The sequence below is a fragment of the Dipodomys ordii genome, unplaced genomic scaffold (genome assembly GCF_000151885.1).
Source record: "Dipodomys ordii isolate 6190 unplaced genomic scaffold, Dord_2.0 Scaffold61, whole genome shotgun sequence".
Taxonomy (NCBI): Eukaryota; Metazoa; Chordata; class Mammalia; order Rodentia; family Heteromyidae; genus Dipodomys; species Dipodomys ordii.
In genome coordinates, this window is record NW_012267277.1 from 7,957,788 (window position 1) to 7,975,044 (window position 17,257).

The 17,257-nt window shown below is 38.3% G+C and overlaps 1 protein-coding gene across 1 annotated transcript in view; it reads left to right on the top strand.

The window, feature by feature from the left end:
- Window positions 1–17,257, top strand: part of Usp24 (ubiquitin specific peptidase 24) — a 137,399-nt gene that overhangs the window by 62,194 nt on the left and 57,948 nt on the right. The window contains exons 32-40 of the mRNA XM_013022271.1: window positions 2,089–2,186; window positions 4,555–4,650; window positions 4,763–4,991; window positions 5,738–5,897; window positions 7,214–7,369; window positions 11,062–11,132; window positions 12,007–12,167; window positions 14,375–14,436; window positions 16,434–16,625. Coding sequence (XP_012877725.1) covers window positions 2,089–2,186; window positions 4,555–4,650; window positions 4,763–4,991; window positions 5,738–5,897; window positions 7,214–7,369; window positions 11,062–11,132; window positions 12,007–12,167; window positions 14,375–14,436; window positions 16,434–16,625 — 1,225 coding nt within the window. The remainder of the gene's footprint in view (window positions 1–2,088; window positions 2,187–4,554; window positions 4,651–4,762; window positions 4,992–5,737; window positions 5,898–7,213; window positions 7,370–11,061; window positions 11,133–12,006; window positions 12,168–14,374; window positions 14,437–16,433; window positions 16,626–17,257) is intronic.

The window sequence follows — 17,257 nt, forward strand, 5'->3', positions numbered from 1 at the left end:
AACAGTGGAGATGGGGGTAGCTTGTTATGAGCCACTAAAATTACATTATTTTGAGTCAAAACATTAGGTGGGCACCAATGGCTCACACCTGTAATCCTAGCTACTCAGGAAGCTAAGATCTGAGTATTGAGGTTCATAGCCTCCCCAGGCAGGAAAGTACATGAGACTCTTAACCACCAAAAGAGCTGAGACTCAAGAGGTAGCCTTGAGCAAAAAAGCTTTGGGACAGTGCCCAGGCCCTAAATTCAAGTGCTGGTATGGAATGGGGGATGGCGGGGGAGGGGAAGTATAGTAATATCAATAGTATCCTTTTAGGACTATAGAGTAATTGAATGGCTTTGACAAGTGTATTTTGCTTTTGATATACAACATATTTTGAAAACTTGGCAAAGTACTTGTTTTTGTTGATACCTGAGTGGTTAGTTTCCTTGTTTCCTTGTATTTTGTTCATTCACTTGTTTGACCAACAAAAAATACCTCAAAACAGATACTCCAAGCAGCTATTCCTGAGAAGAACCTATGATTTTCACTAAATTATTGTCCATTAAGTATGAAGAGTATGATCGTGTAAATAAAAAGCTGAGTGAGCACAGGAAGAAAGGGAAGAGCAGAGGGCCCCCTTTCTCCTACATAGTGCTCGTCCTGAGATTGAGGAGTCCTTTTCCCAAAAAGCACTCTTGGAACAAAGTATCTCTAATACATTGAAAATCCCAATTAGAAATCAAGTTCATAACCACAGAAGCAGATTTTTTTTTACATTAAAAAAGGATCTTGAACTATAGTAACTTAAAACTGAAGCAGTAAGAGATTTTTAAATCATAAGTAAACTATTGTTTCCAGAGCAATTGTTTTTTGCTAGTGCTTGCACTGAGCACCTCAAACCTGTATTTTACATAATCTAAGCATTCCTCTGATGAGTCTCATTATAATTCTCCTTTACCCGATGGGCAAACCAGGGAGAGGATCTATGATCTCTCAGTTCCTAGCTGGTCAAATTAGAATGTGAATTAAATTTTTAGTTGTACTATAGTATAATTGTGTGACAGAACTCTCTAATTCACCACAATACTTTGTTAAGCTTTTCTTTAAGTAGGCATTGCAGTTGTCAGAAAGGGACTTAGATATTAGAATGACACACATCCAGATTTTATTTTTTATTTTATTTTATTTTTTTTGGGTCCGGTTGTGGGGCCTGAACTCTGGGCCTGGGCGCTGTCCCTTAGCTCTTCAGCTCAAGGCTAGCGCTCTACCACTTGAGCCACAGCGCCACTTCCGGCTCTTTTCTTTTTGCTTATGTGGTGCTGAGGAATCGAACCCAGGGCCTTGAGCATGCAAGGCAAGCACTCTACCACTGAGCCACCTTCCCAGCCCAAACACATCCAGATTTTAAATCTAATCATATGACTGAGTAGGTGTCAGTCTCTGATCTCAGTCCCCTGAACAGTACAGTAAATCACATGTGCATTGTAGAAACTCAATGAACTGGGCTAGTTTCATAAGGGAGATTGCAGGGTACTGTTATTTAAAACTTCAGCTTTTGTACTAGTTTATTTTGCCATACTTGAGTTTGAACTCAGACTTCCTGCTTGCATGGCTTGCTGGCTTGGCTATGCTCTACCACTTGCGCCATGCCTCCAGTCCTGCTTTTTGATAGTTAATTGGAGATAGAGTCTTGAGCTTTCTGCCAAGGATGGCTCTTTCAAACCACAATCATTCAAATCTTAGCTTCCTGAGCACCTAGAATTATAGATCTTAGGTACCAGTGCTTAGCTGTCTGGCCCTTTTTTTTTTTTTAAGCACATATAGCATATCACATAAAATATTCTGTGAACTAGAAGGTCAGGGACTTGCACACTTGTGAATTCCATGAAAAGAAAAATATGGTAGTTTCCTTTAGAACATAAATACTTTGAAACCGAATGTGAAAAGTATGATTGTCTTCATTGAGAATTTATTGTCTGTATACTTAGAACTAGCACATGATGTTTAAAGAAATTCTGACTTGAGTTATCTAAATGTTTTATTTAGTAAAGGAGTAATTTCTGCAGAAAACGTTGACATAATTAATTACGCTTGTCTGTATCCTAGGTTCTAAGTTCCAAACTCATGCCAACAGCTGATGATGATATGGCAAGAAGCTGTGCAAAATCCTTCTGTGAAAACTTCCTGAGAGCAGGAGGTTTGAGGTACCTGCTTTGCAGAAAATATATATATTTTTACCAGTTTCTCCTATAAAAGCCTTGCCTCCTTCTACTGGGTATTATGTGAAGTACATACTAAGAGAATAACTAGAAGGAATGGTGTTTCAGTCCATTAGTATATTTTAGTTTATTTTATGACTTAGAAAACTTTACCAGAATCATTTCTCTTTCTCTTCTGGTAGTGGAGGAACTCCCAAGAAAAATTGAGGTTGGGGGCCCCTATCTGTTTCTTTTAAATCTGTCACTACTATTGAAGTAAGGTGAGGTTCACAGTAAATCTTTATTGCATAAGGCATTATCCAAGGGGTAAATTAGCACAAATTCCCTCCCTTTAAGTGGTGTGTGGTTTAGTGAAGGGAAATAAACAGCCAGCTAACTGTCTTGTTAAGTAGTTAAGTATTAAAATAGAGGCCTAATTTTAAAAAGTGATGGGAAAAGGCAATCAAAAAAGTACTGCTGGGCTGGGAAGGTGGCTCAGTGGTAGAGCACTTGCCTTGCATGCATGAGGCCATGGGTTCGATTCCTTAGCACCACATAAGCAAAAAGAAAAAAGCTGAAAGTGGCGCTGTGGCTCAAGTGGTAGAGTGCTAGCCTTGAGCTCAAGAGCTGAGAAAAACAACCAGGCCCAGAGTTCAGGCCCCATGACCGGACCTCCCCCCCGCGCCCCCCCCCCCCAAAAAAAAAAGTACTGCTGTAACACCAGACACTTGGCAGAAATATATTAAGAGTATTTTGGTTTGAGACCAGATTGGAAAAATAGTTTATGAAATCCCATCTCAACAAGGAAGCCAAATGTGGTGGTACACATCAGTAATCCCTGCTGTATAGGAGAATCATGATCAGAGGCCAGCCGTTGGCAAGAAGAGCCCAATAATTAGCCTAAATAAATAAAAGCAAAAGAGTGCTAGTGCTATGACTCAAGTGGTAGAACACCTACCTAGCAAGCATAAGGCCCTGAGTCCAGAAAATAACCAGTTTCACCAAAAGAGGAGAAGGTAATGGTTAAATCTGCTGGGGTAATCAGATTAGGAAATGCTTCACAGCAAGTGGCTGTTGAGCTGGGAATTGAGGAATAGAGATTCCTAGGTAGATAAGAGAAAGATTCTTCTAAGTAGGGAGAGGGCAGGCGGATATATCAGCTATTGCAGAACTACAGTGAGTTATAAGCAAAGGAGAGAAACAAAATGGTCCTCTAGAGAGGAAGGAGTGAAGACTACCATGAAGCTTCAGCAGAGGACAGTTGCAGGAACTCCTCTATGGAGGTTCAGCAGGGAAGAGAAGCTCAACAAGGATCAGAGAAGTTGATGGGAATGGCAAACAGAACAATGAGGACTAAAAATTCTCAAGTAGAGGGGGAGATATGGAACATATAGTGGTTTTGTTTTTTGATTCAGTAGTTTCAGTGTGTTCTTAGCAAAAATGATTTCAAATTACCCAGCCATCTACAGTTGTAATGTAATGAGGGCATTATGTTTGGGTGATTTGTGCATATTAGTTCATGTACCAGGCATTGTTTTAAGCCCTCAGAAAAGAGCAGTGAATGAATTAGATAAAATCCATGTCCCCATGAAGCTTGTCGGCTACAGGAGGAGGCAGACAGCAAACCAGAAGGCAAACTCTTTCAGAGCTGGAGAGATACAAAGGAAGAAAGCTAGGTTGGAGATGGTTATGATTTTAAATAGAGGGACAGACAAGGCTTCACTGATGGGAATGAAGGAGATGGTGCAAGTTGTAGAGATGCCGGAAACAGCTCTCCAGTCAGATCTCCAACCAGCATTTACCTCATGGAGATATGTCAGGTACCTGTAGAGGCCATAGGAAGCCAGAGTATGTGCCAAGGGAGTGAAATAGAGGACTGGGACACAAAAGTTACACAGAAAGTTAGCACCTTATAGGTTACTGTGTTGACTTTCTTTTCTGTGTAAGAAGCCATTGAAGGATTTTTTTTTATACAAAAGAGTACTGTGATCAGTACTCAATCATTTTGGTTGATGTGGGGAGGTAAGGGTGGAAGCAAGGAGAACAGAAGGAAGTTTTGTAGTAATGTAGGGTATGCTAACTATGAAAAACAACCTGGACTGCATAATTCACACTAACTCTTGATAAATGTTTGAATCCATAGTGTTACTAATGCCAATGTAGTGATTGTTCTATAGACTCAAATTGCTATCTGCACAAGTATCTTTTTTTCTAAGCCAAAAGTCTAATGGACTAGAAAGTTATATTTTATATCATAGGATATATAGTTTACTTATATTTAAGGAATCCTGTAGAAATTTAGTATTCAAAAACATTTGTGAGCATTCACATGAAAATATTATCTTTGATGTTTTACTTTCTCTCTCCTTTGAAGTTTGGTTGTAAATGTCATGCAGAGGGATTCCATCCCCTCAGAAGTAGACTATGAGACAAGACAGGGTGTTTATTCCATCTGTCTACAACTTGCAAGGTATGTAAATGTAATGCATTAGTCTGGCCAGGCAATGCTTTAGTTTTCTTCCCAAATCATGTTTTAAATACTTGGAAATTACCTTGAGTAAGTCTAGCTTTTTCTTGTTAAGATTTTTACTTGTTGGACAAACAATGCCTACGTTATTAGATGAAGACCTCACTAAAGATGGCATCGAAGCACTTTCTTCTCGCCCATTCCGAAATGTTAGCAGACAGACAAGCAGACAGATGTCCTTATGTGGTACCCCAGAAAAGTCATCCTACCGGCAATTGTCAGTGTCAGATAGATCTTCTATCAGAGTTGAGGAAATCATCCCTGCTGCTCGGGTAGCAATACAAGTAAGTGATGGGTATATTTGAGAAGTATGAATACTTCCTACTTAGAGGGAGCTGCTTGGAGAGAGAACAGTATGGATATAAAAATGATTAAGATTGCTCTCAAGGAATTTATGATGAGAAAGAGACCACTAGTGTAGAAGGAACTATATCAGGGTAGCAGGGGTCATGTGTAAAATTATGAAGACAAAGCATTCTGTGGGCCCTTGCAGTAAATGGAGTCATTTCCTTCATGGTGATTTCATGTTGGGGTTGGCAGCTGAGCCAAGTTTTGAAGAGTAGGTAGGGATTGAACTTGAAAGTTGGAGAGAGATATTTAGAGTCTTGGAGAGAGAAAACTTCTTCAAGCAAGAGAGAAAAGAGAGAGAGAGAGAGAGAGAGCATGTAAAGTCAGGAAAAAACATAGCTTATATGAGAAGTTGAGAGAGCAAAGTCAGGAGGAAAGAACATAGCTTATATGAGAAGTCACCAAGTCATTTAGGAACCAAAATGTATTAAATGGGAGAGGGAAATTAAATTGTTAAAACCAAAGTGACCAACAATCATTTGAAGCCAGAGATTTTCAATCTCTTCTTATATAGATTACAGAAAAACTGAAAGTCTATAAACTTTCGGTTTTGTCCTCTGGATGATCTTGGAAGGGAAAGCATGTCATAAAAGAGGCCAGTGAGAAGCTGGTAGAACTCAGTGGCATATGTTTGGGTCCAATACTGCCTTTTCTCCTAATGTTCTCTCCACACTTACTTTAGACCATGGAAGTGAGTGATTTTACTTCTACCGTGGCATGTTTCATGAGATTGTCATGGGCTGCGGCTGCAGGACGACTTGACCTTGTTGGAAGTAGCCAACCAATTAAAGAAAGTAATTCTCTGTATCCTGCTGGAATTCGAAACAGACTCAGCAGTTCAGGTACTGAATTATAGAGGGACAAGGGAGAAGTAGCTGTATGACTGTGTGTATGTGTGTAGATTTGGCAGAGCTACAAAAAGAAGAGTGCCCTTAACTATAATTCTGATCTGGGAAACAGTTCTTTAGCCTTTTTTATGCATCTTAAGTTCTTGTCTTCCGCTTTTTTTTTTCTTTTTGTGGGTTGTAGGGTTTGAACTCTGGACATGGGCACTCTACCCACTTGAGCCACAGTATCACTTCCAGTTTCCTGGTGGTTTATTAGAGATAAGAGTCTCACAGATGTTCCTGCCCGGGATGGCTTTGAACTGTAATCCTCAGATCTCAGCCTTCTGAGTATCAGCTAGGATTACAGGTGTGAGCCACCAGAGCCTGGCCAGCTTTAGTTCTTAATAGCCTTTGGTTTTTCTTCTGTATGTGTTCATAAATACATCAGTAATAAAAGTTTTAAAATTGCCGAGCGCCAGTGGCCTGTAGTCTTAGCTACTCAGAAGGCTGAGATCTAAGGATTGCTGTTCAAAGCCAGCCTGGGCAAGGAAAGTCTGTGAGACTGTTATAGCCAATTGACCAACAAAAAGCTAGAAATGGAGCTATGGCTAAAGTGGTAGAGTAACAACCCAGTACTACCATACATACATACACAGTCTAAAATAATGAAATGTAGAAATGTTCAGTGCCTATTTTTATGAACATGTGACACGAAATCAACTTGTAAGATATAGGACATTTCTGATACCCCTAGGAGATTCTCTCATGCCCCACAATTTTACTATTCTTATTTCTACCATTTGAAATTAGGTTTGTCTTATAAACTCATGTTGGTTTTGGAAGGGAGTTTGATAGTATTTGGGCTTGAACTCAGGGCCTCTCCCTAAGCAGGGGCTCTACCACTTTAGCCATGACTCCCAGCTCCTTTTGCTTCAGTTATTTTACAGATAGGTCTTATATTTTTGTCTGAGGTCAGCCTCAGACCACAGTCATCCTAGCTGGAATCACAGGCACACCCAACAATGACTTGTTGGTTGAGATAGGTCAGTGCTAAATTATCTAGGCTGATTTCAAACTGCTGTCCTCTTGTTCTGTCTCCCAAGTATATGGAATTACAGGCATGTTTCATCATGTCTGGATGTAAACCCATTTTGAAATCTGAAAAATGTGTTTAAGGATAAATCAGTATTTGGAATATAGTGATAAAAATTTGGTTTTTTTAGAAAAAAAGCAAGGCTTTCTCGAGGGATTCTGGCCCTTATGTTAAAAGAATATTAAAATATTCCAGCTTTTGTAAGTTGCACAGTAAACTTGTCTTTGCCTACTTCCAGGAAGCAATTGCAGTTCTGGAAGTGAAGGAGAGCCAATAGCTCTGCATGCGGGAATCTGTGTTCGACAGCAGTCTGTATCCACCAAAGATTCATTGATTGCCGGGGAAGCTTTGTCTCTTCTTGTGACATGCCTACAGCTCCGCAGCCAGCAACTGGGTAGGAAGATCTTGTTTGCAATTCATTTCATTCAAGGACAGTTGAGTTTGTGTTAGGAATTTCTTACATTTCTTCATATATAAAGTCTTCCAGTAATGGGAACAAGGTTGGTATGTGGAACAGATATGAATATAGCAGAGTCGTCATGCTGAAAAGTGAGCTCCATCTATGCACAGGATTTACAGAGGTGTTTCAAGGATATGTCTGCCTTGTAGGAGCTTTCTGTCTAGCTAAATAATTCAAACATCCAGATTACTGGTTCATAAATTAAGGTAATTAAGAATTATACATCAATTCCTGATAATGACTCAATTATCAATTCCTGATAATTAAGAACTATGAAACCTGGCAAGATGCCGATGGCTCATGCTTATGACCCTAGCTGTTCGGTAGGATAAGATCTGGAAGACTGTAGTTTGACATTGGCCCAGGAAGAAAATTAGCAAGACTCCATCTTCAGAATATCTAACACAAAAATCAGGGTTGGAGGCATACATAGCTCAAGTGGTAGCATGTCAGCTGAGCAAGGCTGAAGCCATGAGTTCAAACCCTGGTACCACCAAAAAAACCAACCCCAAAACTAACACTGAACATTAAGATTAGCCTTTTTATTTTTATTGTTGGCTTTGGGAAAGCAAGGCTGATATTAACCTTTAACATTATAGTAATCAGAGTTCAGTCCCTCATCATTTGTGCTCACTGTCATGGTGTTCCCCTCCTGTTTCAGTCTTTAATTCCATCTGGGTGCTGACACATGATAGTCTGCATCCTCGTGTGATTCTATGACCTAAACAGTCCCTGGACTATCCAGAGATCTAGTAGATATCTGAACTGAATTCCTCATCTTGCCTTTCTCACTAAAGAGACTTCCCAAAGTAAAGGCATTTTCTCCCTACCCCCTTCATGTACTGTGGCTGCCAGCCTTGAGTAACACTTGATGGCTTTATTCCCACCTTTTTTTCTGAGCTGTCAGTACATCCTCCTCCTAGCGCTATCTAGATTCCCATGCTTGGTGTTCTTCCATATTTCCCCTGTTAGTGCTTAAAGCTAACTAGCAGTCTTTGTAGGATTGCAGCAGTAGTACCCTAAGTAGTGTTCCTGCCCTGTCCACGCAGTTTATTCTGTACACAGAAAGCAGAGAGGACTGTCTAACATGAAGCCAGATTGGGTCCCTTTTCTCAGAAAATTTCCTAGGCTTCTCAGTTCACCCAGACTAACAACCAAATCTTCATTAAAGCCTAAGGGCCCCACTCAGTGTAATCCTCCAGAAATGCTGTGCTTTCCCTTCCTTCTTCCCCTCAATAATGGACTCTTTGCTATTCCCCAACACCCAAAGCACATTTTTATCTCAGGGCCTTTATACTGGCTGTTCGCTCATTTTGGTATTTTCTTTCCCCATCCTCAGAGCCCTTTTCTTACTCATCTCCTGCAAAGCTTTGCTTATAAATCATGGTAAGACAGTTCCCTGACCAACTCCAGAAAGAATATACAACCTTCCCTTTGACTTAATTTTGCTCAAGTCTCTTCCTTTATTTTCTTACATTATTTTCTCTTTATGACATAGAATATAATTCACTCATTTATCATGTTATTGTTATCATCCCCTCTGCATCTAGATTTTAAGCTATACAAAGACAGAGACTTCTGTTTGTCCAGTTCCCTACTGAATCTCCCCAGTACCGAAACACTGCCTGATATATAATAGGTCCTTAATAAGTAAGTAGCCAGGAATAACATTTTAGAAGTTCTACCCAAAGGAGCCTCATTCTTAGCTGTTAACTTCCAACTTCCAGTTATGTAGAATCGGTGATCATGATGTGTTTTAGAACAGCCATTCCATATAAACCAAATGTAAAAATAACAAAGATAAACAGAAGCAGCTAGACTTTTTTTTTTTTTTTTGGTCAGTCATGGGGCTTGAACTCGGCCGGGGCACAGTCCCTCAGCTCTTCAGCTCAAGGCTATTGCTCTACAACTTGAGCCATAACACCACTTCTGGTTTTCTAGTGGTTTATTGGAGCTAAATATCTCACAGACTTTCCTACCTAGGTTGGCTTTGAACTGCAGTCCTCAGATTGCAGCCTTCTGAGTAGCTAGGATTTCAGGTGTGCGCCACTAGCACCCAGCTCAGCTAGACATTTATGAAACAAAATCATATCTGAAAGGATTTTCTCTGAACAAGAATGGTCTTGGCAGTTTGTGTATGAAAAGCATAACCTGTCAGGCACTGGTGGCTCATGTCTATAGTCTTTTTTTTTTAATTTTTAAAAAATTTTTTTTTGAGTATTGCGTTGTTTTATTTTATTTTATTTTATTTTTTTGTGAACACACTGTACAGAGGGGTTACAATTACATGGGCAGGATAATGCGTACATTTCTTATCAAGCATTGCAGCCTCCTCCTTCTCCCTCCCTACCCCCCCACCCAATCCTTCCCCCCCCCCCCCACCAATGTTGTAAAGCTCGTTTTCGACATGACAACTTGTACTTCTCATTGTTGCAACAGGTCCACCTGTGTCCTTATTTAAACGACTTGTTTTTTCCCCATCTCTACAAGTTATACTGACATCAAATATAGTGAAAGCAGGGGTTATACTGTGGGGGAGGGACATACAAAGAGATAATCTTATAAATGCGTTAGAAACAAATGCATGAAAGAAAAAAAATTAAAATACATATCTAAGGGTTCATTTTCCTAACATCACATTATCTGACCTTTTCGCTTGACTCATACATATACTAGATATTGCAAATAAGGGAAACCATGGGACCTATGTTTCTTTGGACCTGGCTTATTTCACTTAATATACTTTTTTCCAAGTTTTTCCATTTCCGAACAAATGGGGCAATGTCGTTCTTTCTGATGGAGGCATAGAATTCCATTGTGTATATATACCACATTTTCTTGATCCATTCATCTACTGAGGGGCATCTGGGCTGGTTTTCATGTCTATAGTCTTAACTACTCAAGAGGCTTAAGATTTTGAGGATCATGGTTTGAAGCCAGCCTGGGCAGGAAAGTTCATGACACTTTTACCTTTACTATGACTCAAATGGTAGAGTACTAGCCTTGAACAGACAAGTTCAGGGACAGCTCCAAGTCCCTGAGGTCAAGCCCTAGCATAGTCATCAAAATGAAAAAAGAGTATGATGTTATGAAATGACTCTTAAAACTTAAGCCATACTCTTTGATTTACCTAGAAGTAATTTCATCTATCTTTACAAGTTTTAACTTTGCTCTGTGCTTTTATCTTATATCATTTGTAAGTATATGTTAGTATATATTTTGTGGTTAGAAGTATTGATAGGTATTGAAGGCTGACTCAGATGGTAGAACATCAGCAAATGAGCAAGCATGTCAGATCAAGTGTTCGAATCTCAGACCAAAACAAAAGAGAAGTATTGATAGTTTGTCAAGACAATTTATTCTGTAACTGGTATGTGCAAGTGTTGTGCTAACATGTACAATACAAAGGTAATAATGGAGACATGGCTCCTCCTCTGGAGCAACCTTAAAATTCCATGGGATAAGCAGACAGTGTGGCCCAGATAAAGAAAGTCCTGGATTTGATTCTATGTAGAAAGAAGGGCTAGAGTTCTACCTAAGTAGAGCTTATAGAAATAACTCATAAATTTCAAAATTCATTACCTAATTTATTTTTCCTCCTTAATTCTCCTTTTTCTTATTATTAGCATCTTTCTATAACTTGCCCTGTGTTGCTGATTTTATCATTGACATTCTGCTCGGATCAGCAAGTGCTGAGGTAAGGGGTTTTTTGGGGGGGCCGGGTTTGGACAGGGGTGGGCGGTTGTTTTGCTTACAAAAATCACCTGTGGACTTGTTCCTTTGTGGACTCTGGTAGATACCATGAGTTCATGGTGGGTACAAAGAAATGGTGGCCACCAACCACTATGAAGAAAAAGTGACTGAACTATGTTGTCCTCCCTTTTGCTGCCTCCTGCATATCCCAAGAAAACTTACAAGACTATTGTTAAAAGAAAATTGAGGTTTATTGCAGCCAAAATATTACAACCTATGTTGAGTGTCCAAAACTTGGAAGGACATCAACATGATCTAAATGTGAAAAGACCAACTTCAAACCATGAACTTTGATTAATCTTTCTTACTGTCCTGAACAAGAACTTTTTAACACTTAAAGAGATGTGGTTTTTTTTAACTTTTGTTTTTATTAAGTTATAAGCCTATTGTCTAATGTAGACTAGTAGAATAATTTGGGAAATCAGCTCACAGACCACAGTTGGTTTTTGTTGGTAGAGCTGTAATGGGGATTGAATCCATGTCTTTCAACATAGTAAGCAAGCACTCTGCCATTTGAGCCACACCCCCTCAGTCCACACTTCTTACCCATTTATTTGGTAGATGTTGTCCATTAAAAACTGGAGCATTCATGGAAGTGGCGCTGTAGCTCAAGTGGTAGAACGCTCGCCTTGAGTTGAAGAGCTGAGGGACAACGCCCAGGCCCAGAGTTCAAGCCCCACGACCGACAAAACAAAAACAAAAACTGGAGCATTCATACCTTTCTAATATCGTTGAATAACTTGAATGAATCAGTAGTATGGAGTGAGGAAGTAGCTTCTAAATGCTAATAACGTGTCCTTTGCCACTAACAATTTTAGATCCGTCGTGTTGCCTGTGACCAGTTGTACACTCTGAGTCAGACAGACACTTCAACCCATCCAGATGTACAGAAGCCAAATCAGTTCCTTTTGGGTGTCATTCTTACAGCTCAGCTGCCTCTCTGGTCCCCAACTAGTATTATGAGAGGAGTCAATCAGAGGTATGTAAGACAGAGCTTATTTTACACAAAGGATTTGTGAACTTCAGTGTTAATTTTCCAAATGTATAAATAGAGAGGTCCAGACTTTTGATTTATTAGAAAATACCATACTTACAAAATGTTAAAAATTTTAACTAAAACATACAGGTGTTTTATAGTTTATCAAAATTTGGCCTGCAGTAGATTTTCCTACATAAATGGCGTTTTGGTTTTTTGTTTTGTTTTGTTTTTTGCCCATTCTGCTGCTTGAACTCAGGGCCTGGGCTCTGTCCCAGAGCCTGTCTGTGCTCTAGAGTAGTGCTCTACCACTTCTGGCATTTTCTGTTTATGTGGTACTCAGGAATTGAACCCAAGGCTTCATGTATGCTATGCAAGCATTCTACTACTAAGCCACATTCCCAGCCATAAATGATGCTTTTATTTGGCAAAAACAGTGATTTACCCCTCTCTCTGTATGTAAACTTAAGGCATTGCACTTGCTTGGCTGGTGGTCTACCCCTTGAGCCATGCCTATAGCCCAGCTTTTTTTCTGGTTGATTTGGAGATAGAATCACAGGGACTTTTTTTGCCTGAGTTGGCTTCAAACCATGATCCTCAGGTCTCAGATCTCAGCCTCCTGAGCTGGTGAGCCACCAGCACCCAACTTGAGACAAATGATTCTTTAGTAGAAATGTTGGAGCTGGATTTTTGTGTGTGTTTATTTTTAAAATTTAAGTTAATAAGTTTATTCTTTTTTATAATTCAGTTTATTAAATACAGCTAACTTTTAAGAATTTGATTTAACTACAGATCCTCTAAACTTTGAGACAAGAACAAAAAATATTAGATGAGATTTGTTTAGCATATTTAAAAACTCCTGTAGAAGAATATTGAATTGTAGAGCTGCTTAATACCATATAAAATGAAATATAAAATTATATTTTGTTACAATTTTGAAAATCATGTCTCATATTATTATTTTTTGATATTTCAACTTCGGGGCCTTATGCTTGTTTGATTTGCTCATGGTTACCAGTCCCAACATTTGAAAAATACCTTTATTCCTGTTTTTTAGAGATGGGAGTCTTACAGAATTTTCTGCCTCAGCTGGGTTCAAACCAGTCTTCCAGATCTTAGCCTTCTGAATATCTAGGGTTATGGACCTGTGCTACCAATGTTTAGCTGCATTTCATCTTTGACCCTCAGAATGGCCAAATGAGTTTGTCCATTTTATTATCTCCATTTTTTATAAACATAATGTTTGGTTCATTATGTGATTTCATCATTAGTTCATGCTGGAGACTGTATGTCTTCTATGTGTATAGAAACATTTCTTTCTATTATGTAACAGTCATTTTAGTAGTTAGAAAACTTCAGAGAAGTGGATTAAAAGTGACCATAGACACTAGCTGTAACTAGTAGAAACCAGTATCTTATCTCATTCTAAAACCTATGCCCTGAACCACTAATTCCAGTAATATAATTCCCCACTTTCTCATCTTACTCTGCTTTATACTACTTAGTATTTTTTATTTACTGCCTTTTCTCCCTTGTTCTTTGGTTGTTCAGTATTGCCTTAAAACAGTTCTAGGAATTAGGTAGGTGCCTACTAGGAATTGTTGATACTTAAGTGAACAAATGAGTGGAATCGGGACATTACATATATGGAATCAGTGTTATTCTTAAATATTCTTTTCCAAAATAGAATCTAAGTTCATCCAAAGGGTTAATGATAGAGACAAGGGGTAGTGCTAGAGCAAGGGCATTCTTACCTCTCAGGTACCTAGTGAATTGTGTAATTAAATATTTCTAAATGAATAGATGGAGTCTTAGAAATGAACAGAGAACTCATTTAACTGATGAATATGAAGAGTGATGAAGAATCAACTATGTCATAATGAAATGGACTCATTGTACAGAAGAAAGAAAAATACTGTACAGTATTATATACAGAATAGTTGATGACTGCTACAGTGAAAATAAATTTTGTTATATTTATACAAAGTAATATGTGATAGATATTTTTCCCCTCTTTACAACATTATTGCCATACTTGTATGTTAACAAAATCTCCAATATGTTCCATGCTAAAATAATAGAACTTAAATCAGTGTAAGTTACTTTATGCATAGGAAAATTATCTTGCTGTTTCTGCTTTTTTTTAAATAAGAAAAATGCTTTTTATTTTCAAATCAGTCTCTTACTAACTGAAAACTATCTGTTTTTAGACTGTTGTCTCAATGTATGGAATATTTTGATTTGAGGTGCCAGTTATTAGATGATCTGACAAGTAAGTAAATGTCTAACTTTGATTGGGTTGGGGTAAATAGAAGAGAAAGCCATACATGCATTTCTAATATAATTTACTTATCTCAGATGTAAATAAGATTATAGATATTGTTTAAAGTTTGGTTTTGTTTTCTTGAATACCATATATGAGAATAGAATAATGAAACAACCTGTGAAGTTATTTTAAGGGGAAGTAGGATAGGGAGAGTAAGCGAGGGGTGATGTTGATCAGGATGTGTGTTTACATGTGTAAAAGACAATGAAGCTTCCCTACTAATAAAAAAATAATAATTAAAAAAAGAAAATAAAATTTATGCCCATGTACCAATTGTATACTTAATCATTTCCAACTATTAGTGTGTTGAGATTTGTTAAACTTAAAAATTTTCAAAGGTTTCTATTTTAGTGACACTCACGCAGAACTATTACAACATGTAATATATTCTGAGTTTAAAAGGTACACCACTAGAAGAAGGGGGAAGAAACATGCGGAGGCGTGTTTATAGTGATGGAAATTCATAATTGTGATTTACAGAGAATCATGGTGGGGAATTAGTTGTCAGTGTTGAGATGCTAATTGCCTGTATTGCCAAATATATATTGGAAACAGTTTAACTACTGTGGGGAAATTTTAGTTGTTAAACAGTTTTGTCAGCTTATTCTCTACTCTTTACACAAGAATTTGATTCAGCCTCCAAGAAATAAGTAAAATAGCCAGGCAGCCGTGGTTCACAGCTGTAATCTTAGCTACTCAGGAAACTGAGATCTGAGAATCAGGTTCAAAGCCAGCCTAGGCAAGAAAGGTTGTGAGACTCTTACCTCCAATTAGTCACAGAAAAAGCAGGAAGAAGAGTTGTGTCTCAAGAGCAATTTCTGAATAAAAAAGTTCCTAATGTACACCTTTCCTGTATTTTTGAGTGATAAATGAGGATGCAGCTAAACAAGGTCTTAGAGACTAGAGAGAATTAATTTTTTTTCTTTTTTTTTTTTTTTTTTTGCTTTGCTTTGCTTTTGTTGCTGGTTCTGGGGCTTGAATTCAAGACCTGGTCTCTGTCTAAGCTTTTCTGCTCAAGGCTAGCACTCTGCCACTTGAGTCAGAATTGCACTCCCAGCTTTTTGGTAGTTAATTAGCGATAAGAGTTTCATGAACTTTCCTGCACCTGCTGGCTTTGGACTAGAATCCTCAGATGTCAGCCTTCTGAGTAGCTTGATGCCCAGCTTAATATCTTTTAATATACTTGAAACAATATCCTTTTAATATATCTTGCCAATTTCATGTATTTTCTTAAAGCAGTGCTAATATGAGACATTGGATGCAGAGTACCCTGTGATATGTATTAGCCTTGTTACATAAATGAGTAAGCAAAGTTACAGTGTGAGGAACTAGAAGAGAGTAGGTTCATATCTGCCACTGGACCAGCTCTGTCTAAATGTATGGTATCACTTCCTTCTTTTCCCCTGTAAGAACTGCTTTCCTCTCTTTGATGCACTGAAAGTAGAGTATAATCACTCTTCCTCTGCTCTCTAATCCAAATTCTGTTACGGAATTTTGCTGTAAGTTCTTTTATTTCTCAGAGAGTGAGCTACTTACCATAAAAAAAAGAATAGTTCTCAGGAATTTGACCCATTATTTAGAAACTGCCTTTGTTGCTCTGCTGTTGATCTCTTTCTCCTTTGCAGAGCTTCAACCTGATTGGTTTAGGAACCACTGGAAGAGCTTTGGTTCTCCTCCTAGCCTTCCACTCTTCTCCAGTAGAGTTTGTTTCCTCACCAGGCACTTCTTCAGAGCAAGAATTATCTCCTTCATCCAACACCATTCTCTTGAAGCAGCATATCAGTCTGTGCTGAGAGGCAATTAACAGGGTTTAGTTTATGCCTTCACAGTCCATGTGCATAATTGTTTATGAATGACAAGTTTTTGAGTCTGTAAAGTGAAAAATTGGGACTGACTTGGCTCATTTTAAGTTGTTTCTTTGTAATGAAGTTTTTCCTTCTTAGCTTCAGAAATGGAGCAGTTACGAATCAGCCCAGCCACCATGCTGGAAGATGAAATTATGTGGCTGGATAACTTTGAACCTAATCGCACAGCAGAATGTGAGACCAGTGAAGCAGACAACATCTTATTGGCAGGTCACTTGCGGCTTATTAAGACCCTCCTTTCACTCTGTGGAGCAGAAAAGGAAATGCTTGGTAATTATTGTTTCATCTTCTCCTGAGAATACCTTGGTCCTCAGTGATTGCCACAGAATGGAATATAACTAGAACAATAAGAATATTGCTAGATGTTCCATGAAAAATTGACTCTAAGAGTAGGAAGTTGTCTGCAATTGGATTGGCTTGCAAACTATTTATGTCCTTAAGTTACATAAAGAAAATTACAGTATTCAAGACGGCTGAGTCATGTAACATTTTAATCCAAGTAGGTCTCTTTTTGCCTTATATGCTTCATAATGTACAATCTATTACATTATGTATCTTAATTCTTTTAAGGATGATTCTCATCTTGGGGGGTGGCTCCCTCAGCCACCATTTTCCTAGTGGTGATGTACATAAGGGATTGGAGAAGAAGCACATGATTACATATGACCTGGAAACATATGTCCAATATTGTAAATTTAGGAAACAAACCAAAAGTTTAAATATTCCTTTTATAACACAACTAAATTCTACAGAATATTGTTTAGCTATAGGGTATATATAGATTCTTAACAAGAAAGGAAGGAAAATCATTTTTGCCTAAAAACACGAGGCTTAGTAGTTTCATAAACCATCGTATGTATTCTCTAACCCATTCTGCCTTATAGTGTACTTGGCTTTGATGC